At 46.6% G+C, this 25,519-nt stretch overlaps 2 protein-coding genes across 2 annotated transcripts in view; one reads left to right on the plus strand and one right to left on the minus strand.

Moving 5' to 3' along the window:
• The window catches only part of ap1m3 (adaptor related protein complex 1 subunit mu 3), a 55,188-nt gene extending 44,305 nt beyond the window's left edge, over positions 1 to 10,883 (plus strand). Inside the window, exons 10-12 of the mRNA XM_056277005.1 lie at positions 2,092 to 2,217; positions 3,206 to 3,281; positions 8,276 to 10,883. Of these exons, the coding sequence (XP_056132980.1) occupies positions 2,092 to 2,217; positions 3,206 to 3,281; positions 8,276 to 8,298 (225 nt within the window). The 3' untranslated portion in view covers positions 8,299 to 10,883. The remainder of the gene's footprint in view (positions 1 to 2,091; positions 2,218 to 3,205; positions 3,282 to 8,275) is intronic.
• Positions 10,884 to 21,508: 10,625 nt separating this feature from the next.
• Positions 21,509 to 25,188, minus strand: LOC130110587 (transmembrane protein 125). The gene has a single exon (XM_056277744.1). It carries the CDS (start codon positions 24,865 to 24,867, stop codon positions 24,190 to 24,192), a length of 678 nt encoding a protein of 225 aa, XP_056133719.1. The 5' UTR covers positions 24,868 to 25,188; the 3' UTR covers positions 21,509 to 24,189.
• Positions 25,189 to 25,519: the final 331 nt, after the last annotated feature.

Here is a 25,519-nt window from a genome sequence, read left to right on the forward strand (position 1 = left end):
CTCGAGTCCGAGTCGAGCCTCGAGTCCCCAGTGTTTGAGTCCAAGTCCGAGTCATCAGTGCTCAAGTCCAAGTTGAGTCACGAGTCCTGAAAATTGGGACTCGAGTCGGACTCGAGTACTACAACATTGCACGAGGAACAAAGTTAAAACTGGACGTCAGGGTGGCATGACGGTCTATTCCGTTGCCTCCCAACATGGAGATCTCTGGTTCGAATCCCCATGTTACCTCCGGCTTGGTCGGGCGTCTCTACAGACACAGTTGGCCGTGTCTGCGGGTGGGAAGCCGGATGTGGGTATGTGTCCTGGTCGCTGCACTAGCACCTCCTCTGGTCGGTCGGGACGCCTGTTCAGAAGGGAGGGGGAACCGGGGGGAATAGCGTGATCCTCCCACGCGCTACGTCCTCCTGGCGAAACACCTCACTATCAGGTGAAAAGAAGCGGCTGGCGACTCCACATGTATCGGAGGAGGCATGTGGTAGTCTGCAGCCCTCCCCGGATCGGCAGAGGCGGTGGAGCAGTGACCGGGCTGGCTCGTAAGAGTGGGGTAATTGGCCAAGTGCAACTGGGGAGGAAAAAACAAAGGGGGGGGGGATGAAGTGTATTTATGGGTTGTTATTTTGTTTTCTTGCAACCCATGGAAATATAGATTAATGCTTTGGGCCTCTGATTTTTTTAAATGCAGTTTGTTTCATGCTTCATATTTCCATTTTTTTTTTAGATATTCGAGATGAAAAACGCAATAAATACTGCAATATTGTGTAGTTATCGAGATTTAGCCGCTCAACAGTTCTGGGGGAAAAAAGTTAAATCTGAAGCTTCACAATATGATATGCTGACACGAGCATCAGGCCTGCGGTTTTAAGGTATTCTCATTACAACCTGCTCTTGGTAATGAGAATATGTTTGTTTCTTCGTATTGATTTATGGATTATTGTTGTCAAGCTTTTTTTTTTTTCTTTAAGTAAATATCAGCTTGTGAGTGCAGATATGAGGAGTCGATTCCGTTTACTCGCCACACAAAACGACCCCGATACAGCACAATCTCTCCTGGCAACCAGCTAACCGCTAGGCTGCTGCAAACATGGCTCCACCCCGGAAACGCTAAGCAGTGCCTACGTCACCACGCTGAACGTCTGCCTTAAAGGAGCAGCGGCCCCTGGTGAAGCTACCCTCATTTGTGCATCACCACAAGCTAGTATTAACTGTGGCGGAATACTTCATATGCATTTAGAGAGAGCTCTCTACAAATCTCTTGTGAAAATGTCGTGGCTGTGTTTTTAGGAAGGACCGCGTTAAACGATGATGTGTTTTGTTCTGTTCTTGCGTCACAGACAGGATGCGTCGCTTCTTCAATGGAGGTTTTTCACAGAGCTAAACAGCAACTGACGTGCAGCGTCTTTAACCAAAGAACAAGCAAGGAAGCGCGAGCGAGGCGCAGCGCCAGATAACGTGACGCACGTATGCAGATAGGGAATGATTAGCCGCGTCATATTTGACCCGGCGGTGTTCACGTGCTGAGGGCGGAGCCGGGGCAGCGATTAGCCGCGTCATGTTTGACCCGGCGGTGTTCCGGTGCTGAGGGCGGGGCCGGGGCAGACGTTGTGTAGGTCCGCTTCTTATCTGCTGTCGCGTTATCGCGTGGGAGTCGTCTCGTGTCAGACCAAGTGCAGGGTGTGTTTCTCTCCGCTTGCCGGTGGCGCGTGTTTGTGTTAACTAGAGTCTAACTCTTGGCAAACACGTGCATGTTTGATGGACTGAAGTGTCCTTTAGAGGCGCCAGACCCCGAACTAACCTTCTCTATTTGTGGTGTGTGTGTGTGTGTGTGTGTGTGTGTGTGTATGTGATTGTGAGTGTGTGTGCGTGCGTGTGTGTGTGATTGTGAGTGTATGAGTGTGTGATTGTGTGTGTATGAGTGAGAGTGTATGAGTGTGTGTATGTGGTGTGTGTGTATGAGTGTGTGTGAGTATGTATGTACACGTGTGTGTGAGTGTTTGTGTGTGTGTATGATTGTGAGAGTATGTGTGTGTGTGAGTGTATGTACACGTGTGTGTTTGTGTGTGTGTATGAGTGTACGTGCGTGTGTGTGTGTAGGGTGGCAAGGAGTACATGATGCGGGCTCATTTTGGGCTTCCCAGTGTGGAGAGTGATGAGCTTGAGGGGAAGAGACCAATCACGGTCAGCTTCGAGATCCCCTATTTCACGGTGTCCGGGATTCAGGTAGGCGCCACCACAAGCAGCAGATACAAGCGTTTGCTTTGTCCTTTCACTTCCCTCCCGGTTTGTGTTTTGGTCATTCCCTGCTTCATATTCATCCGTAAAAGTCCTCAGCAGGGTCCGCGGGACCAGCCGGCAGTTGAATGCCCTCCCCCAGGCTCCCCCAGCAGTAGTACATGACCTGTTGGTGCAGCTCGTCCCTCTCTTATCTGCTGGCACTCCTGCCTTTTATCTGACATCATCTGATAAAGCAACAATGTAATGAGATCGCTGACAGATGATGACAAGGAAGTACATTTCCCTAATCAGGCTGCAACATGAAGAAGAGTCATTCGTGTGTGTGTGTGTGTGTGTGTGTGTGTGTGTGTGTGTGTGTGTGTGTGTGTGTGTGTGTGTGTGATAGAGACTGAGGATGTGTTACAGATTCCTTCTGACTCACCCTAAAAGCTGCTCTTTTTATGTGCTTTTAAATGCCCAACAGCAAGTATTCAAAAACATTCAACAAGAATCAATGTCTTGGGTAGCATAGCGGTCTATTCCGTTGCCTACCAACACAGAAATCACCAGTTCGAATCCCCGTGTTACCTCCGGCTTAGTTGGGCATCCCTACAGACACAATTGGACGTGTCTGTGGGTGGGAAGCCGGAGGGGGGTATGTGTCCTGGTCGCTGCACTAGCGCCTCCTCTGGTCGCTCGGGGCGCCTGTTCGGGAGGGAGGGGGAAATGGGGGGCGGGGAATAGCGTGATCCTCCCACGTGCTACGTCCTCCTGGTGAAACTGCTCACTGTCAGGTGAAAAGAAGCGGCTGGCGAATCCCCATGTATCTGAGGAGGCATGTGGTAGTCTGCAGCCCTCCCCAGATCAGCAGAGGGGTTGGAGCAGCGACCGGGACGGTTGTGAGGAGTTGGGTGATTGGTCGGATACAATTGGGGAGAAAAAGGGGTAAAAATTTTTTTTAAAAAAGAACCCATGTCTTGTCTGTGCTCCACAGGTGCGATACCTGAAGATCATTGAGAAGAGTGGTTACCAGGCGTTACCATGGGTACGCTACATCACACAGAGTGGAGGTGAGATGTAACATTGGAAGCAAACACATACACACACACTTACACGCGCACACACACACTTTCTATGAAGCTTGTATCTATAACGCCCTATAAGCATCTATAACGCCCTATAAGCATCTATAATGCCCTATAGGCATCTATTTAATCTATAACGCCCATACTTTCCTATAATGTGTAGTACAATGACTAACGGCTATGGCTGAAGACTGAAATAGCACTGAAGTCTCATTATGCATCTCTACCAAAGTCAACAAAACAAGTTGGCTATGATGCCTTATGACATTTGACGGATGAACAGGCTAATGATGACATATTTATAATGCGTAAATCCGTTTTAAATGGACATAATGTATCATAAAGGTGGTTATGAGGTGTTGTGAGGGCGTATACATGGTTATAATGAATCTTACAATGACTTATAGCTACACTTATAGGGCATTATAGATGCTTATAGGGCATTATAGATGCTTATAGGGCGGTATAGATGCAAGCTTCATAGAAAGTGCTACTGAAACTTGTTCTAGCTACATATTATGCTGTGGTGTCAGTGCACAGTCGTTAGTATTCATTTTGTGTGGGTCAAATTGAAAATGTCTGGTTTTTAATGTACGCCAAAGCTGGAAGACCAAAATCATTAGATCCTTATAGGGAGGTTCACACTGTTACGCTGTTTTTAATAAATAATAGTAGCTTATCCATAAATATCGACGATATGAACGCTTTTATAGCTGCTGGTTTCCATGGTTACCATCAGGTAGGACTTTTCCAGGACTTTCCCATTTCATGTCCTCAGCACAGCAGCCGAATGCAGACGATTATGGCAGGTGCCGATGGGCTGGGAGAAACGATGATGCCGCGGCTAACACGCAAATATAGCACACAACATTTACAAGAGATAGTAAAACATAAACACTAAAACCCTAGTTGTTGTTGTTTTTTTGGGGGGGGGTTGATGGGGACGGTGCTGACACAACAACACTGGTGACTGTGTAGTGATCAATGCAAATACTACTTTCACCTTTGTCGTCATTGGGTCAAAAAAGATTGGCCATCTTCAGGATTGCAGCTTGTAAATGCGTCAGTCTTTGTAAGTTAATCGTAATGAAGAGGCAGACAAAAATCCTTTAGGGAAAGACAAGTGTGAGCCGACCAACCAAAACAAAAAGCTGGGTTTCACCCTGCATAGGCAACGTGGTTCAACTGAAACCCCCTTCTCCGACTCCTTTGCCTCCGTTGCCTGAGATGATGCAGAAGAGGATCTTCTATTTTTAATGCTAAAAAAAGAAATGCAAATCTATTGTTTGTTTTTGTAGCCTACATATAGTGTGCAGTGTAAAAATAATGCCAGATCTTAACCAGGTGGATGGAATGGAAACAAGGTCTCCTGCTGCACAGGCTGTTTTTCTGTGTCAGCACAATTTGTGGTTTGGGAAACATTTTCCCCTCAACAAAAGCAGAGTTGTGTACACATTTCCTCAGAAAGCCACGCAGCACTGTTCTACTTTAGAAAAATATGTGGACGTACGGGCATCCGGGTAGCGTGGTGGTCTGTTCCATTGCCTACCAACATGGGGATCGTAGGTTCGAATCCCCGTGTTACCTCCGGCTTGGTCGGGCGTCCCTACAGACACAATTGGCCGTGTCTGCGGGTGGGAAGCCGGATGTGGGTATGTGTCCTGGTCACTGCACTAGCTCCTCCTCTGGTCGGTCGGGGCGCCTGTTCGAGGGGGGAGGGGGAACTGGTGGGGATAGCGTGATCCTCCCACGTGCTACGCCCCCCCTGGTGAAACTCCTCACTGCCAGGTGAAAAGAAACGGCTGGTGACTCCACATGTATCGGAGGAGGCATGTGGTAGTCTGCAGCCCTCCCCGGATCGGGAGAGGGGGTGGAGCAGCGACCGGGACGGCTAGGAAGAGTGGGGTAGTTGGCTGGATACAATTGAGGAGAGAAGTGGGGGTGGGGGGGAAAGACGTGGACATAATTTTAATTTCTATTGTCTCACTGCCATATCCACATCCAGGCGCGGTCACCATGACCAAGAGCCTGCAGGGGTCAAGGGTCATGCCACAGGTTTACTAAGGATGGGTGCTTTACCGTCCTGCTAGGTCTGTGGTCAGTCAAACTTAGACGAAGACTTGTGAAAAGTTTGAATCGAGGCTGTCAGAGGCCTGACTGCAGCCTTGGCAATGAACCGGAGCGGAGTCGCATCAATCACCGCCATTACCTGCATCCCTCAGTAAAAGTGACAGAGAGCTGAGAGCGGTTTAAGTTATACCAGCCATTAAACTTTTACTTACCCAATAAGTTCAAATTAAGTACACTGGATCGAACCTCCGGGGGAACATGCTGGAATAATCTAAGAGGTATTGTCTCTCGCTTTAGAAAAACAGATTTCTCTTAAAGCGGACTATTTTCGCCACTTTCAACATGACCCCTATGTTGACAGGGCTGTAGCAAGAGCCTCCTCATCGTCCAGAGTATGAGTAGGGGGGTAAATAGAGATGGTATTTTTGGGCACTTGGCCAGCAGATGTGTTGGGGGGGGGGTACAATCTCCTTCTTAAGTTTCATAGTTTTTGTATGCCCTAGGAGCGAGCTCGACTCCTACCTCATCCATCATATCTATTACCTGGCTTTGTCAGGATGAGAGTCAGCCTCAGGAGTTTGAATGATGCCACCGAGGGCCAGAAGGCTCCCAGGGTGGCACTCAGTGAATGCCAAGGTTACCATCGCCTCGCTCAGCCATCAGCGAGGAGGCGGGGGAGGTGTAGAGGAGTGCAGATGAGGGACGTGGAGCCGGGCGGAGGGTGAGTGGAAAGAAGACGAAGAAGAAGGAGGAGGAGGAGGAGAGGCGAGGGAAAAAGAATCAGACCATCAAGGACGACTTTGGCATATCTGCAGGGCGAGCGGGACGGAAGTGGGAGGGAGAAAGTGAGGGACATTGGGTAGAAAAAGAGGGAAAAAACTAGTGAAAGGGAGAGAAGGAGGTGAGATGAGGAGAGATGAATTAGGGAGGTTCGAGGGAGAGTGATTGAGAGAACAGTGGCTATTGCCTTTCCCTTATATCTTATATCAGCAGTGTGGGTGGGAGGGAGAAGGCGAGAACAATGATGATCGTATTTCTTCTGTCGCTACACACACACACACACAAACACACACTGGAGAAGTATTTTCTTTCTTGCACAATGCGTGTTGACTTATTAAAAACAAGTCATGAACAGTCTTTCAGCGACAGAAGTGACTGACTGGGTCATTCTCAGTGGCCCTAATATGACCCCAGACAGCCACCATCCAACGACAGATCGAGGTTAATATGACCCCAGACAGCCACCATCCAACGACAGACCCAGGTTAATATGACCCCAGACAGCCACCATCCAACGACAGACCCAGGTTAATATGACCCCAGACAGCCACCATCCAACAACAGACCCAGACTAATACCCCAGACAGCCACCATCCAACAACAGACCGAGGTTAATATGACCCCAGACAGCCACTATCCAGCTACAGACCCAGGTTAATATGACCCCAGACAGCCACCATCCAACGACAGACCCAGACTAATACCCCAGACAGCCACCATCCAACAACAGACCGAGGTTAATATGACCCCAGACAGCCACCATCCAGCTACAGACCCAGGTTAATATGACCCCAGACAGCCACCATCCAGCTACAGACCCAGGTTAATATGACCCCAGACAGCCACCATCCAGCTACAGACCCAGGTTAATATGACCCCAGACAGCCACCATCCAGCTACAGACCCAGGTTTAAGATGATAATATAGCTAATATGGGTAGGAATTTGATTTCAAAATGCTCTTCCGTCATCGTTGAGGCCTTCAATTTAACAACAGTGCAAAATATACCGGCTTAGAATTATGAAATTAATCTAAATGGGGAAAAGCCGTGATCCAAATTAAAAGGAAAAACGCTCTCATCAAATGATGGCGTTTTTATCAACGTTAGCAGTGATGCTAGCAACATGTAAATGTTACCCTCATTAGATAATAATGAGATTAGTCATTCTGGACTGGGTTTTTGAGATATGTGTATAACAGTGGCAGCTGGTGCTAAAATTTGTTTTGGGGGGGGCGCAATTTAGCTTGGTGCAGCTGCTTTAATGTGCACACAGTCACAGAGTTATTAAGAAGGACAATGTAGCCTATAGATTTTATCAGGGTTCGTAGACGATGGATGATTGACAGTCGAGACGAGGCGTCGTGGTGGGAGTGAACATGATTGACAGCCACGAGAATCGTCCAATCACATGAGATCAAAAAACATTAAAACAATACCAATTCGCTGCCAATAAAAGGGGGAGTGTCTGGGGCGCACATGGGAAATCTGAAGAAACCAATCAGACAGCAGCCTCAGGTCACCTGCTCGCCACAAGTTTGAGGGCTTACATGAGGTATGGTTTGGCCGGCGCCCCTCACCCAGGAAGTATATGTATTCAGACAGAAATCACCCGAACACCATTTGAACCAGTATTTAATGGCTATTGACAGGCGGTCACAGACTGAAAAACACCTTTATTTCATAATTATTTGCATTATACAACTGAATTATATTTAACATGTTTAAATAGATTTTCATCTCTTGATATTTGAAGTGGGCGGCACCCCAGCGCCCTGTACTGGCCAGCTGCTGCCAGTGTATAACTGGTAGTTTTGTGGGTTTAGGTGTAAATGTTCTGCCTGTACAGTAATGTGGCTGATTCAGACGTGGACGTTGTTCCTGTCGGGGGTCATCCCGTCTGAAACGGTTTCACTCTCATGTCACATCATCCTGTAAAGTCACGGTGAAGGTCTTATAGGCGGTGATGTCTTGCATGTAAGCAAAATATATCATTTGGCCTGGTAAATGAGTGTTAATGTGGTCCGGACCATTACCAAGGCTAATATTGGCAGTGATGGGATGTGCGGGGGTTGTGAGGAGAAGATGAGGAGACAGCTGTGTTTAACGCTGTGGTAACATTTCTTGGCAGATTACCAGCTCCGGACAAACTAAAGGGCACACACGCTGGCAGGCGAATGGATATTTCCTCTCCCTCTCCCTCTCTCCCTCTCCCTCTCCCTCTCTCTCTCTCTCTCTCTCTCTCTCTCTCTATGGCAAAGGACAGCTGGAAGGGGAAACACGAGACTTTCCCACAATTAAACCAGAAGAAGACAGAAAGCTGCTTTCGGCCATTTCCTCCGCCGCGAGACGGGGTCAGCCTGAGCTGACCTCCGCGAAGAAAAGGCTGTTGCTGTCACTTCTGAGCGGAAAAACACACTTCATGAAATAGAGTAATGAACTGATGACCTCACGACACCATCTGTACTCCGCACACTCACAGGGAGCTTCTCAACTTGGAAGCTCCCTGTGTTGACGTGATGCCCCATGAGGGTAATTCACTGGGGGAGTTGGGAGCGATTACGTTGGAAGGTCTTGTTTCCTTAGAAGGGGGACTGTGTAACACACTCCCTGATAAGCGTGACTAACCACCATGTTCGCACAAAGAGACGTGTGGCGATCTGCTGTGTAGCATGTAACCTGATAGACCGTACGCGTGGGTGGGACGGACCACGTCCCCGCCGGGACTGTTGCTCGGAGGCCCGTTGCTCTGCAGAGGGGTGATAAATTCCAGGCAATATAGGTTTTTACCCCCGGAGAGGAAAAGTAGGTGGTCTCTCCAAGTCCAATTCGTTTTGTTAGATGTCTTATTCTTTGCTGCGGAGACGGTTCTGAGATTTATGCCTCAAGACAGCAGATGTCGTTCCAGAGGTCGAGGTCTTAACAACTTTGGCGGGTCCGGCCACTTTTTTGGCTGTCTGTTATCTGCTACTAACAAAAATTGCACCACTCGTGAAAAACTACAAGCAGTCCAAGTGCAGGAACATCTGTGAGTTATGGATATAAAAGGTCTTTATTGGGCGTACGGGAAGCGTAGCGGTCTATTCCGTTGCCTACCATGACGGGGATCGTCGGTTCGAATCCCCGTGTTACCTCCAGCTTAGTCGGGCGTCCCTACAGGCACAATTGGCCGTGTCTGTGGGTGGGAAGCCGGAGGTGGGTGTGTGTCCTGGTCGCTGCACTAGCGCCTCCTCTGGTGGGTCAGGGCGCCTGTGAGAGGGGGGACTGGGGGGAATAGCGTGATCCTTCCACGCGCTATGTCCCGCTGGCGAAACTCCTCGCTGTCAGGTGAAAAGAAGTGGCTGGCGACTCCACATGTATGGGAGGAGGCATGTGGTAGTCTGCAGCCCTCCCCCGGATCGGCAGAGGGGGTGGAGCAGCGACCGGGACGGCTCGGAAGAGTGGGGTGATTGGCCAAGTACAATTTGGGAGAAAAAGGGGGGAAAAAATCCACACAAAAAAAGATCTTTATTGAACTGGGCAAAAAAAAAAGACATTGTGTTTCACTATTTTTGCCTTTCCAGGGTGTTAAATGGACAAACAGAATGAAGGCAACAATACTGGAGAGCAGCAGTTTTTTGGGGTTTTTGTTTTTGTCCAGTTTAATGTCATGTTCCCAACCCATGATCACCTGTGGAGATTGTTCGATCCCCTTACACGATCAGTTCACGTTTTTCTTCTCCATTCATTTGTTTCTGAGAAACCACGGTGTCCTCCCATATAAACACTGCCCCGGAAGCTGACACCCGGCACTGTTGAAAGCAATAGTCCTCACTTCCGTCGCCTTAAAAGGTCGCTTAGGCATCACTGCCTCCGGTGCGAGCAGTACCCCGTGCACTGGAAGCGGCACCAGTGCACTCAGATCAATGATTAATAAGGCAGGAGACTGTGGCCGCTCTCGGCCTCGTAACATAACACTGTTCACCCGCTCCCCTGGACTCTGCAGCCCGGTCCTGAACTCTGCAGCCTGGTCCTTAACTCTGCAGCCCGGTCCTTAACTCTGCAGCCTGGCCCTTAACTCTGCAGCCCGGTCCTGGACTCTGCAGCCTGGTCCTTAACTCTGCAGCCTGGTCCTTAACTCTGCAGCCCGGCACTTAACTCTGCAGCCCGGTCCTGGACTCTGCAGCCTGGTCCTTAGGACCGGGCTGCACAATCAACCTGCAGCTGTGTAGGAGAGACTGAGGGACAAGGAGCGGTCAGAAAGCTGTGTCCTATTCTTAAAACTGTTTTTTTTAGCTTGTTTGTCCCTTGTGGAGAAAGTCATGAAAGACAAGGAGTGGAGGAAAATAATAACTCTCCCCCCTCCCCCCCTTTTGACTAAGCATATTGACAGTATGTGGAAGCGGTTGTTTTTCTCCAGGGTTTTATTTTCCTCTCGACCCCCGGCGGCCCCCCGTACTTCTATGATGCGGTGCCTGGTCCAGTGCTTCACACGCTCCACATAGGAGTCCTGCAGCAGCAACCAGACCTGCTCAGACAGCTCAAAGCCACTTCATCTCCCTGCTGTAACGACACAACCCCATGTGGTGTTCATCTGATTGGTTATATTGTGCTGATGACATAGTTCCTGAATCGACCAGGACCTTTTTAAATGGACTAAACAGCGTGTGCATGTGTTTTTCACGTGTTTTCATAATTTATCTAATACTGTGTGTCAGTGGGAACCAATGGGTTATATTTGGTAATAAAGAATTTTGTATTATGTCTCAGCATAGTGTCGTCGTTTCTATTTCTCTCTTCTTATGTCTGCGTTCATTTATGCAGGTCCATCAGTTTTTTTTTTAGTTTCGTTTTTTTAAAAAGTAAGCTGGGAAATTGCATATCTATACTATATATATACACTCACCGGCCACTTTATTAGGCACACCTGTCCAACTGCTCGTTAACGCACATTTCTAATCAGCCAATCACATGGCAGCAACTCAATGCATTTAGGCATGTAGACATGGTCAAGACGATCTGCTGCAGTTCAAACTGAGCATCAGAATGGGGAAGAAAGGTGATTTAAGTGACTTTGAACATGGCATGGTTGTTGGTGCCAGACGGGCTGGTCTGAGTATTTCAGAAACTGCTGATCTACTGGGATTTTCACGCACAACCATCTCTAGGGTTTACAGAGAATGGTCTGAAAAAGAGAAAATATCCAGTGAGCGGCAGTTCTGTGGGCGAAAATGCCTTGTTGATGCCAGAGGTCAGAGGAGAATGGCCAGACTGGTTCGAGCTGATAGAAAGGCAACAGTAACTCAAATAACCACTCATTACAACCGAGGTATGCAGAAGAGCATCTCTGAACGCACAACACGTCGAACCTTGAGGCAGATGGGCTACAGCAGCAGGAGACCACACCGGGTGCCACTCCTGTCAGCTAAGAACAGGAAACTGAGGCTACAATTCGCACAGGCTCACCAAAATTGGACAATAGAAGATTGGAAAAACGTTGCCTGGTCTGATGAGTCTCGATTTCTGCTGCGACATTCGGATGGTAGGGTCAGAATTTGGCGTCAACAACATGAAAGCATGGATCCATCCTGTCTTGTATCAACGGTTCAGGCTGGTGGTGGTGGTGTAATGGTGTGCGGGATATTTTCTTGGCACACTTTGGGCCCCTTAGTACCAATTGAGCATCGTGTCAACGCCACAGCCTACCTGAGTATTGTTGCTGACCATGTCCATCCCTTTATGACCACAGTGTTCCCATCTTCTGATGGCTACTTCCAGCAGGATAACGCGTCATGTCATAAAGCTCGAATCATCTCAGACTGGTTTCTTGAACATGACAATGAGTTCACTGTACTCAAATGGCCTCCACAGTCACCAGATCTCAATTCAATAGAGCACCTTTGGGATGTGGTGGACCAGGATATTCACATCATGGATGTGCAGCCGACAAATCTGCAGCAACTGCGTGATGCTATCATGTCAATATGGACCAAACTCTCTCAGGAATGTTTCCAGTACCTTGTTGAATCTATGCCACGAAGGATTAAGGCAGTTCTGAAGGCAAAAGGGGGTCCAACCCAGTACTAGCAAGGTGTACCTAATAAAGTGGCCAGTGAGTGTATATCGTCACCTTAAAATAATGGCCTAAATCATATTTTCAAGTTTTTCAAAAAACAGAATAAACTGAAACTGAAACAAAATTTGTCAGTTTATTCTGTTTTTTGAAAAACTTGAAAATATGATTTAGGCCATTATTTTAAGAAGTTGACGATATGCTCATATATTTTCGGAATGTGTGTGTGTGTGGTGTTAGTGTGTGTGTGTGTGTGTGTTAGTTAGTGTAGATAGCGGGACCGAAAACTAAAGCACTTATGATCCTAATTCTTTTTGGAGGTGCTAGGTATTGTCTCAGAGAGTAAGGGAAAAATCCCAGAAAATTAAAATTATGCATAAATATGCAAAATATGCATTTTTCTAAAAATGGCTAAAAACCACTTCTTGGCATTTCAGATGATTCTGAGCATCTTTGATTTTTTTCACCTATATAAACATTTTTTTCTGGAACCCAGCCACTGAGGATGCACAAGCCAGTGCACCCTTAGTGCCGGTCCCAAGCCCGGACAAATGGGGAGGGATGCGTCAGGGAGGGCATCTGGCGTAAAATCTTTGCCAAATCAAATATGCGGATCATAAATAAGACTTACATACCGGATCGGTCGAGGCCTGGGTTACCAACGACCGCCACCGGTACTGTTAACCAGCAGGGTGTCGGTAGAAACTATGCTACTGTTGGGCGAAGGAGAAGGAGAGGGGGGAAAGCATGTCCAGAGGCAACTAGAGAGGAGGGCGGGCAGACATGTGGAGGTGAGAGTTGGAACTTTGAATGTTGGCACTATGACTGGTAAAGGGAGAGAGCTGGCTGACATGATGGAAAGAAGAAAGGTAGGCATACTGTGTGTGCAAGAGACCAGGTGGAAGGGGAGTAAGGCCAGGAGGATCGGAGGTGGGTTCAAACTCTTCTACCATGGTGTGAATGGGAGGAGTAATGGGGTAGGGGTAATTCTGAAGGAAGAGTTTGTCAAGAGTGTGCTGGAGGTGAAGAGAGTGTCAGACAGAGTGATGAGTATGAAGGTGGAAATTAAAGGTTTATTGCTGAATGTTATCAGCGCATATGCCCCGCAAGTGGGGTGTGAGATGGATGAAAAAGAAGAATTCTGGAGTGAGTTGGGTGGTGGAGAGGGTACCCAAGGAGGAGAGAGTGGTGATTGGAGCGGACTTCAATGGACATGTTGGTGAAGGGAACAGAGGTGATGAGGAGGTGATGGGAAGGTATGGAGTCAAGAAGAGAAATGTGGAAGGACAGATGGTGGTCGATTTTGCAAAAAGGATGGAAATGGCTGTGGTGAATACATATTTCAAGAAGAGGGAGGAACACAGGGTGACGTACAAGAGTGGAGGAAAGTGCACATAGGTGGACTATATCCTATGTAGAAGGCGCCATCTAAAAGGGATTGGAGACTGGAAGGTGGTGACAGGGGAGAACGTAGCTAGGCAGCATCGGATGGTGGTCTGTAGGATGACTTTGGAGACCAAGAAGAGGAAGCGAGTGAAGACACAGCCGAAGATCAAATGGTGGAATTGAAGAAGGAAGACTTTTGTGTGGAGTTCAGGCAGGAGTTAAGACAGGGACTGGGTGGTAGTGAAGAGTTGCCAGATGGCTGGACAACCACTGCAGAAATAGTGAGGGAGACAGCTAGGAAGGTACTTGGTGTGTCATCAGGACAGAGGAAGGAAGACAAGGAGACTTGGTGGTGGAATGAGGAAGTACAGCGAATTATACAGAGGAAAAGGATGGCAAGGAAGAAGTGGGATAGTAAGAGAGATGAAGAAAGTAGACAGGAGTACAAGGAGATGCAGCGTAAAGCAAAGAGAGAGGTGGCAAAGGCAAAGGAAAAGGCGTATGGTGAGTTGTATGACAGGTTAGACACTAAGGAAGGAGAAAAGGACTTGTACCGATTGGCTAGACAGAGGGACCAAGCTGCAAAGGATGTGCAGCAAGTTAGGGCGATCAAAGATAGAGATGGAAATGTGCTGACAAGCGAGGAGAGTGTGCTAAGAAAGTGGAAGGAATACTTTGAGGGGCTGATGAATGAAGAAAATGAGAGAGAGAAGGTTGGATGATGTAGGGATAGTGAATCAGGAAATTCAGTGGATTAACAAGGAGGAAGTGAGGGCAGCTATGAAGAGGATGAAGAGTGGAAAGGCAGTTGGTCCTGATGACATACCTGTGGAGGCATGGAGATGTTTAGGAGAGATGGCAGTGGAGTTTTTAACTAGATCGTTTAACACAATCCTGGAAAGTGAGAGGATGCCTGAGGAGTGGAGAAGAAGCATACTGGTACCGATTTTCAAGAACAAGGGTGATGTGCAGAACTGTAGCAACTACAGAGGTATAAAGTTGATCAGCCACAGCATGAAGATATGGGGAAGAGTAATAGAAGCTAGGTTAAGAGGAGAGGTGATGATCAGCGAGCAGCAGTATGGTTTCATGCCACGAAAGAGCCCCACAGATGTGATGTTTGCTTTGAGAATGTTGATTGAGAAGTATAGAGAAGGCCAGAAAGAGTTGCATTGTGTCTTTGTAGATTTAGAGAAAGCTTATGACAGAGTGCCGAGAGAGGAGGTGTGGTATTGTATGAGGAAGTCAGGAGTTGCAGAGAAGTATGTAGGAGTGGTGCAGGATACGTATGAGGGAAGTGTGACAATAGTGAGGTGTGCGGTTGGAATGACAGATGGGTTCAAGGTGGAGGTCGGATTACATCAAGGATCGGCTCTGAGCCCTTTCTTGTTTGCAATGGTGATGGACAGATTGATGGACAAGATCAGGCAGGAGTCTCCATGGACGATGATGTTCGCGGATGACATTGTGATCTGTAGCGAGAGTAGGGTGCAGGTTGAGGAGAGCCTGGAGAGGTGGAGGTATGCGCTAGAGAGAAGACGAATGAAAGTCACTAGGAGCAAGACAGAATATCTATGCGTGAATGAGAGAGAGGACAGTGGAATGGTCAGGATGCAAGGAGTGGAGGTGACAAAGGCATTTGAGTTTAAATACTTGGGGTCAACTGTCCAAAGTAACGGGGAGTGCAATAGAGAGGTGAAGAAGAGAGTGCAGGCAGGGTGGAGAGGGTGGAGAAGTGTGTCAGGAGTGATTTGCGACAGAAGGATACCAGCAAGAGTTAAAGGGAAGGTTTAAAAGATGGTTGTGAGACCAGCTATGTTATATGGTTTAGAGCAGTGTTTCTCAACCGGGGGTCCGCGGACCCCTAGTGGTCCGTGGTGAAATTGCATGGGGTCCGTGAAAATAAAATATCTTTAAAAAAAAAGATCCTATGACATTTATAGAAATAGGATTATTTTACTCAAATGTGACTGAGACCTTTATCTACCTAAACTATAAAGGGTAACGGGACTTTTTTTAATCTAATTACATCTGTTTCACAAGTGTAATTTATTGTATTTTAATAAGAGATCTCGCTCCCGTTTGCATTGTTAAAAGTTACTGCATAAAAATTCTGTTGTTACATATATCTGAAAGTTACTGCATAAGAATTCTGTTTTATTAACTATATCTAAGTTACAACCTAAAGCTCTTATTTTTGCCCCAAAGAGTGAATAAATGCTATAATGCAATTTAAAATGCAGTTTCTACTGTTTCTATCAAATTGCAACCCCCCTCCCCCAAGATCAGGTGGAGGGGTCCTCAGGGTAGATCAAAAATACGCAAGGGGTCCAGGACCCCAAAAAGGTTGAGAACCACTGGTTTAGAGACAGTGGCACTGACGAAAAGACAGGAGGTGGAGCTGGAGGTGGCAGAGTTGAAGATGCTAAGATTTTCACTGGGAGTAACGAAGAAGGACAGGATTAGGAACGATTATATTAGAGGGACCGCTCAGGTTGGACGGTTTGGAGACAAAGCAAGAGAGGCAAGATTGAGATGGTGTGGACATGTGTGGAGGAGAGATGCTGGGTATATTGGGAGAAGGACGCGGAATATGGAGCTGCCAGGGAAGAGGAGAAGAGGAAGGCCAAAGAGGAGGTTTATGGATGTGGTGAGGGAAGACATGCAGGTGGCTGGTGTGACAGAGGAAGACGCAGAAGACAGAAAGAAATGGAAACGGATGATCCGCTGTGGCGACCCCTAACGGGAGCAGCCGAAAGTAGTAGTAGATAAACATTTTTTTCTGGAACTTAGAAATGTTTTGGCATTATGCAAAATATATGCATTTTTGCAAAAATGCACTTATGATCCTAATTTTTTTTGGAGGTGGTAGGTATTGTTCCAGAGGGGACCAGAAAAATAGCAGAACATTAAAATATAATTATACAATTATGCATAATTATGCAAAATATGCATTTTTTAAAAACGGCTAAAAACCACTTTTCTTGGCATTTCAGATGATTCCGAGCATTTGGGGGGAGGGAGTTGGAGTGGGGGGTAAACCACTTTTCTCGGCATTTCAGATGATTCTGAGCATTTGGGGGGAGGGAGTTGGAGTTGGGGGGGGGGTTAGGAGCAGGGGGAAGGCGGTTAGCTGGCAGGATGAAGAGGAGGGAGATTTAGAAGGGTGGATAACCAAACCGCTACATTGTAGCGGGGTTCTTCTTGTATATATATACATATATATACATATATATACATATATATATATATATATATATATATATATACATATATATACATATATATACATATATATATATACACTACCGTTCAAAAGTTTGGGATCACATTGAAATGTCCATATTTTTGAAGGAAAAGCACTGTACTTTTCAATGAAGATAACTTTAAACTAGTCTTAACTTTAAAGAAATACACTCTATACATTGCTAATGTGGTAAATGACTATTCTAGCTGCAAATGTCTGGTTTTTGGTGCAATATCTACATAGGTGTATAGAGGCCCATTTCAAGCAACTATCACTCCAGTGTTCTAATGGTACAATGTGTTTGCTCATTGGCTCAGAAGGCTAATTGATGATTAGAAAACCCTTGTGCAATCATGTTCACACATCTGAAAACAGTTTAGCTCGTTACAGAAGCTACAAAACTGACCTTCCTTTGAGCAGATTGAGTTTCTGGAGCATCACATTTGTGGGGTCAATTAAACGCTCAAAATGGCCAGAAAAAGAGAACTTTCATCTGAAACTCGACAGTCTATTCTTGTTCTTAGAAATGAAGGCTATTCCATGCGAGAAATTGCTAAGAAATTGAAGATTTCCTACACCGGTGTGTACTACTCCCTTCAGAGGACAGCACAAACAGGCTCTAACCAGAGTAGAAAAAGAAGTGGGAGGCCGCGTTGCACAACTGAGCAAGAAGATAAGTACATTAGAGTCTCTAGTTTGAGAAACAGACGCCTCACAGGTCCCCAACTGGCATCTTCATTAAATAGTACCCGCAAAACACCAGTGTCAACATCTACAGTGAAGAGGCGGCTGCGGGATTCTGGGCTTCAGGGCAGAGTGGCAAAGAAAAAGCCATATCTGAGACTGACCAATAAAAGAAAAAGATTAAGATGGGCAAAAGAACACAGACATTGGACAGAGGAAGACTGGAAAAAAGTGTTGTGGACGGATGAATCCAAGTTTGAGGTGTTTGGATCACAAATAAGAACGTTTGTGAGACGCAGAACAAATGAAAAGATGCTGGAAGAATGCCTGACGCCATCTGTTAAGCATGGTGGAGGTAATGTGATGGTCTGGGGTTGCTTTGGTGCTGGTAAGGTGGGAGATTTGTACAGGGTAAAAGGGATTCTGAATAAGGAAGGCTATCACTCCATTTTGCAACGCCATGCCATACCCAGTGGACAGCGCTTGATTGGAGCCAATTTCCTCCTACAACAGGACAATGACCCTAAACACACCTCCAAATTGTGCAAGAACTATTTAGAGCAGAAGCAGGCAGCTGGTATTCTATCGGTAATGGAGTGGCCAGCGCAGTCACCAGATCTGAACCCCATTGAGCTGTTGTGGGAGCAGCTTGACCGTATGGTACGCAAGAAGTGCCCATCCAACCAATCCAACTTGTGGGAGCTGCTTCTGGAAGCGTGGGGTGCAATTTCTCCAGATTACCTCAACAAATTAACAGCTAGAATGCCAAAGGTCTGCAATGCTGTAATTGCTGCAAATAGAGGATTCTTTGACGAAAGCAAAGTTTGATGTAAAAAAAATCTTATTTCAAATACAAATCATTATTTCTAACCTTGTCAATGTCTTGACTCTATTTTCTATTCATTTCACAACATATGGTGGTGAATAAGTGTGACTTTTCATGGAAAACACAAAATTGTTTGGGTGATCCCAAACTTTTGAACGGTAGTGTATATATATATATATATATATATATATATATATATATAGCGTTTTTTCCAAAACTGTCAGTGGCGTTATAAGTGCTCAACTAATGAGGAGCGCAATATCAACACAGATACAGGAAAAATGTTAACATTAAAAAGTTTTAATGTTAAAATTAAAACATTAAAACTTTTTTTTCCTGTATCTGTGTTGATATATACATACATACATACATATATATATATATATATATATATATATATATATATATATATATACACACACTCACTGGCCACTTTATTAGGTACACCTTGCTAGTACCGGGTTGGACCCCCTTTTGCCTTCAGAACTGCCTTAATCCTTCGTGGCCTAGATTCAACAAGGTACTGGAAACATTCCTGAGAGAGTTTGGTCCATATTGACATGATAGCATCACGCAGTTGCTGCAGATTTGTCGGCTGCACATCCATGATGTGAATATCCTGGTCCACCACATCCCAAAGGTGCTCTATTGGATTGAGATCTGGTGACTGTGGAGGCCATTTGTGTACAGTGAACTCATTGTCATGTTCAAGAAACCAGTCTGAGATGATTCGAGCTTTATGACATGGCGCGTTATCCTGCTGGAAGTAGCCATCAGAAGATGGGAACACTGTGGTCATAAAGGGATGGACATGGTCAGCAACAATACTCAGGTAGGCTGTGGCGTTGACACGATGCTCAATTGGTACTAAGGGGCCCAAAGTGTGCCAAGAAAATATCCCCCACACCATTACACCACCACCACCAGCCTGAACCGTTGATACAAGGCAGGATGGATCCATGCTTTCATGTTGTTGACACCAAATTCTGACCCTACCATCCGAATGTCGCAGCAGAAATCGAGACTCATCAGACCAGGCAACGTTTTTCCAATCTTCAATTGTCCAATTTTGGTGAGCCTGTGCGAATTGTAGCCTCAGTTTCCTGTTCTTAGCTGACAGGAGTGGCACCCGGTGTGGTCTCCTGCTGCTGTAGCCCATCTGCCTCAAGGTTCGACGTGTTGTGCGTTCAGAGATGCTCTTCTGCATACCTCGGTTGTAATGAGTGGTTATTTGAGTTACTGTTGCCTTTCTATCAGCTCGAACCAGTCTGGCCATTCTCCTCTGACCTCTGGCATCAACAAGGCATTTTCGCCCACAGAACTGCCGCTCACTGGATATTTTCTCTTTTTCAGACCATTCTCTGTAAACCCTAGAGATGGTTGTGCGTGAAAATCCCAGTAGATCAGCAGTTTCTGAAATACTCAGACCAGCCCGTCTGGCACCAACAACCATGCCACGTTCAAAGTCACTTAAATCACCTTTCTTCCCCATTCTGATGCTCGGTTTGAACTGCAGCAGATCGTCTTTACCATGTCTACATGCCTAAATGCATTGAGTTGCTGCCATGTGATTGGCTGATTAGAAATGTGTGTTAACAAGCAGTTGGACAGGTGTGCCTAATAAAGTGGCCGGTGAGTGTATATAGTTCAGTTCCCTCTTGCCCTCATTAGCAGACCAAACACCAACTGGCTTCGTTTGCATTCAGATTATTTGTTCCCCGATACTCTTAAAGGTCAACTCTTAGGGGTCAGATACACTTTAATGGAGTCATCGATCAGTTGCACCCGGGTTCAGGCTTCTTGTGGGGGCCTTGAAAATACGGGAAAAGATTTTGAAAAGGTGAAAACGTCATTGATATTATAGCAATAAATATGATGATGCCATGGCCTTGGATCCAACATCAGGGCAGGTAGCTCATCCACATTCGTCAGGAAATGCAAGTTACTGAGGGGGAGGATAAATTATAATTTTACTTCTAAATCACTTTTCTGTTTCAAGTTATAAAGAGCTGAACATGGAACAATACTACAGCATTAGTTAGTTAACCCCGTATACAGCAATGCTGACACTACAGGCCCCAAATTTACTATGGCTGTTAGGGAGAGGCCCCGTATCTCCAAGTCTGGAATATCGATACTGAAACTGGGCAAGAACGGTGCAAGGTAGACCTTGCTGCGAGGGCGCTCTAGCTTGCGGGGTTTTATGTATTGTCATTTAGGTTAATATTTGGTGAGGCCAGGGCCCCTTTTATTGTGGGGAGCCGTCTTCGCTCATCGTTTACTGGCCCTTGTCTGGACTCTGTCTCCAATTGAAGTAGGCCTTGTCCACACATTTTCTCTCCCTCGGTCCGACATGACAAGTGCCGCTTCCTTCCACACGCCTTCCTCCGTCCTCCTCTCCTGCCTCCGCGCGGTATCCCCCTCTGTGTTTCGCCGGCCCTCCTCTTCGCCCTGCTGTCATGCATGCGTACACACAGCCTGCCTCGGCACCCGGGGACACACTGCCGGTCAAAGTCGTACTCCCGTGTACGAGGATTTCACACTAGACTGCATGTATATGTGCACCCCACATGTGTGTGTGTGTGTGTGTTTAAAAGTAGTTGGAAAGTGAGCTGTGTTTGTGTGTGTTTTTGTGTGTACGTCCAGGAGTGTGTGGTGCTAGCCGACGCCAGCCCCGACCGGCCACAGCCTTGTGCATTGTCCGTCCACTCAGCTGTCTGTCATCACGCCCAACAATGGTTAACTCTGTGGCCCCCTTTGTCTCACAGCAACAGGCTATGCATATGCACAGCCCGATAAGGAGGTAGGGACTGACACGCACACACACACACAAATAACAATGCAGGACCTCTTTTCCGAGTGTCTCGATAAACCTGCATGGCAATATGAGACATGACTCCGAGGCTTTGGGGACATTTCAGACTGTCAGTGATTTCCATTTGCCCCATTACACTTCATTTTCTTTATAAAATCTTAGATGTTCTTTGATGCCATATTAGGTTTGGACATTATTATTATTATTTGCCTGTGCAGTGAACAGATTGTTTCCCCCTCAATCGCCGAGACAGATTAAGTAAAAGGTGGACGACACAGCATCGACAAAATGGAAGTGAGATACGACGAGGCGTCGACAACCTTGCAGTAAAACGACCAAACTTTTCTTAGCGTTTGATGCATCATTCGTTTAGTAATGCAAAGGTACACAAGTAAACTGAAATTACACATCTTTTTTTTTATGCACTGGGTTTGATTTCTACAACAATCCTTCTGCCTGCTGCTGCCGCTCTGGAGCACATGAGGATGTGTTAGACGCGTCGCCGAGCCAAAAATACACCTGGCGGTTCAGAAGCACTTCATGTTTTACAACTTCATGGACGGTCTAACGCTTAAATCAAAGGCCAGACTCGGTAAACCAGTGGCCTCATTCACAGAGATAGCATCAGACTCCTTCTTCTACTTGGTACTGAGATGATCTTTCACATCTGGAAGATGTGCAACAGCTGCGGACGCCCCAGCTAACTCCACGAGTACCTCGGGAATGTAAAACAGTTCAGTTTTACTGTCGTGCCAAACATCTTAAGATAACCGCGTTGGATTAAAGACATTTTCTAGCGTGGAATGTGGTTTGCTCCGCCAAATCGCAGGGGCCTCTAAGTCGTAAACTCGCACACCTCGCACCTTTTGGAGACGTGGACGTGCCAAGGATGGAGCCGGCGGAGGCCTGATACCCTTAAATTCAAGATTAATGCAAGTTTGCTCAGGTTTTCCCCACTGCTAAAATTGATGATTCAACCTGCACACTCTTTGAAATATAATTTTTCCAAGGTTGGGGGTTCCTCTTTCTATTAAAGAGGTCCTGGACTTGGATTCCCCCAAAACATTGATTGGAATATCTTGTTCCTTTTTTAAAGCCAAGGTACAAGGATGAAGGCCAAGGCTGACAGTTTAGGTCACTCTTCTTTTTCTTTTTTTTAAAATCTAAATGCAAATTTGAAGTAAATTAAATCACATTTCCTTGCGACAATACTGCGTTGATGTGCACAGTATACACAATGTAGCATACACAACGTATCCTGACATTCAAAAGTGGCTTGAAATCCATTCTGCAGCAGGGATGCCGTCTTGCGTCATATGCATCCTTCAGTCATTCTGAAGTCTCATACCAGGTTAGGAAAAGGGGGTCTTTCATAAACTCCACAATTGTACCAAAGTGCATGAATTACATTGTTAACCAAGAAAACATACAACAATCTTCAAATGCAAAAACAGAATCCTGGTGAAACCTAAAGAGTGGAGTTACAAATAAGGAGTTAACGGGGTATAGAAATGCACTGCAGTCTCGCTTTAGGACCTCATTTCACAACAAGATATATTACCAGTCTGGTCATGTCACTCCCTGATTCTGCAGTCCAACTTCTGCAGGTTTGAAAAAAAAAACAAAAACAATAAAAAACAACAGCAAAAAAAATCTACGTTTCAGTTTCAGGAATAGCAGCCCATCAGCAATCAGCAAGCTGTAATTTGCATTTCAACTTTGGTAAAGCCCAAGTTCTGGTTGGAAGTGGCTGAATATTTTCACGTCTTCACGAGGGAACGGTCAGCGTAGAGGTGGCACAGAGGCCACGCAGGAAGCTGCTGAAATGAAAAGTTAACATTTCATTGTGTCTATTGTCCTAGCAGCAACCCCATTCTCTGGCTCTCATTCACATATGAGGCATAGAATTTAGCTGATACTGGTCAAGAGTGAGTTAACTGGGTGGGGTCATAATGTCTTGCTCAATGAACCCTATGACAGGACACGGGGTCATAGGCAGTTAAAGGGACCATGTCCTCCTCTTCATGAGAGGAAGATGGTCGAAGCACTCCATTTGTGCCCAATTTAAAACGATACATCGTTTTGAGTCGATGCATAAGTGGGGGAGAGGAGTCTTACATAAACGAACTGACTCACTGCATCCTGCTGGGGATTCTTACTTAACTGGTAGGTCGCCGTTCTCTCTCAGCCTCCTATTGTCTGCTAAAAGAAATATCCAATTGGTCCACAATTTTGTGCCCAGTCATGTTTAAACTTGTAGAATCTGTGCATTTCTTGCTCCCGTCTGTCTAAATGTCCACCACATCTGTACTCTCCTACCTATACAGCATTGTTCTAAGGGAATGTCTGCGTACTTGTGCTCTATGAGTTATGATAATCTTCCAGCTAAAATCCCAAAAGGTTATTACTAATTCTGTTCACACTGTCCCCCCCAATATGTTTCCTCCACACTCCCACTCTCAATCAGCGGGTGAAGCAAATTATGAAAAGCGCTTGGATAGAAGCATGCACACGGTTTGTCTGGTCTCAAATATTTTATGGTCCCTCCCAGTGCTCGAGCGTCAACCCCTCCAGATTCACCGAGACACATGCACACAGGTATTGCACCCTTTAAAAAAACAGTGCAAATATTGCCGGCTTTGCAGGTGATTTACTATCAGATGACGTCTAAATGAGCTCCATGGCAATCCAGCTGCAATTAGCCAATTAGAATACCGGAGGCGCTAATTAAACTGAGATGTTGCGCCTTGACTCTGTCTGGAAATTTGCCGTTGCTTTTGAATGCCAAGTGTGCACCAAAAAGGCCGAAAAGGCAAAAGACGAACAGCTGCCACAAGTTTGGGCAGTGCAGCTCTCGCGTGGCTCATTCTGGTTCTGTGGTCCCACTTCATCTTTTATTTCCGCCAGAAGAGAGTAAATCACAGATTTAGTAAACCTGGGGGTCAGCCTTTTCTAACTTAGGAATGCCAAAAGGTTTCTACAGGTAGGACCAGGAGCAGAAGAACAGAATAATGTGTCTGGTAGGGCTCCTTGTCTCATATGAGGTTTGCTAAACTGGAAGTAGTCTCTCTGCGAGCCTGGTGGTCCATGTGTCCAGAAATGGTGAATATATTCACAACCCGGTCCATAAATCTCCTCCCTTGCCTTGTCCTCTCAAGTACGACCACCACCGCAGAGTACACCCCCACCCCCAGCACCGCAGTGCCCCCGCTGGCCAGCAAAACCACCCCAGAGATGTACATGTCATTGAGGGCTTGGCCAGGCTTGGGCATGTGGTTAGCCAAGGCGAAACGGAGCAGAACCGCTCCGCAGATCAGCAGCGACAGTCCAGTGATTAAGACCACAAGGAGGTCAGATAAGCCACCGCTTTTGAGCATATCAATCCTCCGCCGACTCCGTACGCAGTTCATGTCCTGCACCGCGGAGCTGAGCAGTTGTTTCAGAAGAACCCCCAGAGCTAGCAGGCAGAGGGCCGTTCCTGCCCCCAGTCGCCATTCGCTCGACACGCTGGTGGTGGTGGAGAGGAGGCCGACACCTCCCAGCCCGCAGCTGAGGATGAGCAGCACCGCCACGCAGTAGCAGAGCAGAGACTTCCCTGGCTCTCGAAACCACCAGAGCTCCACCTGCTCCTCGAGGATGCTGTGCTGGATTCGGGCCGGGTCGGCTTGACCGTTGGGGCCCCGCAGAGGAGGCAAGTCCTCCAGTTCTGGCATCCTGCCGCCACTCCCAGCCTGCCAGGCAAAGCTGCCGCCACTATAGAGGTAACGGGATCCACATAGGAGTCCTTCTCGTTTCCTTGCAGCCCGTTCCGACAAAACAATTCGAGGCAGTGAAAAGGGTAAAGGTGCCACCACCAGCCGGCTAGATAAAACTGATAACACCACCAAGATGCTCCAGAGGATTCAGGGGCTCATTGCAATCTATACTGGCTGAACAGGGAGTGTCTCACGAGCAGCTAGAAAGGATTTCAAATTGACAGGCTAGGAGTTTTATGCACCGGTGCACTAAAATACAGGAATGTGCCAAGCAGTATTTGTGGCGTTCTCCGCCTTTCCACGTATCCAAAAGATTCTGGGTTCCCCGAGTGACTTGTACCAAAAAAAAAATTAAAAAAAATCGACAAAACAAAATGAGAAAAAGCCAAGGAAACATGATCGTCAGTCCAAACCTTCCTTGCTTTCAAGGGAACCGTCGGTCCGGTGCTACAGATCGGCAGAAGTAACCTGAAGGAGAAAGAGAAGGGAGAGAACCGGTTAAGATCAAGATGTAATTTGTTAATCCCCGTGGGGAAAATCATGCTCTGCATCTAACCCGTCCTCGCCGTGAAGCCGGGAGCAGTGGGCAGCCAGCGGGCAGCGCCTGGGG

Source organism: Lampris incognitus, chromosome 3, assembly GCF_029633865.1.
Source record: "Lampris incognitus isolate fLamInc1 chromosome 3, fLamInc1.hap2, whole genome shotgun sequence".
In the NCBI taxonomy this organism is placed as follows: domain Eukaryota; kingdom Metazoa; phylum Chordata; class Actinopteri; order Lampriformes; family Lampridae; genus Lampris; species Lampris incognitus.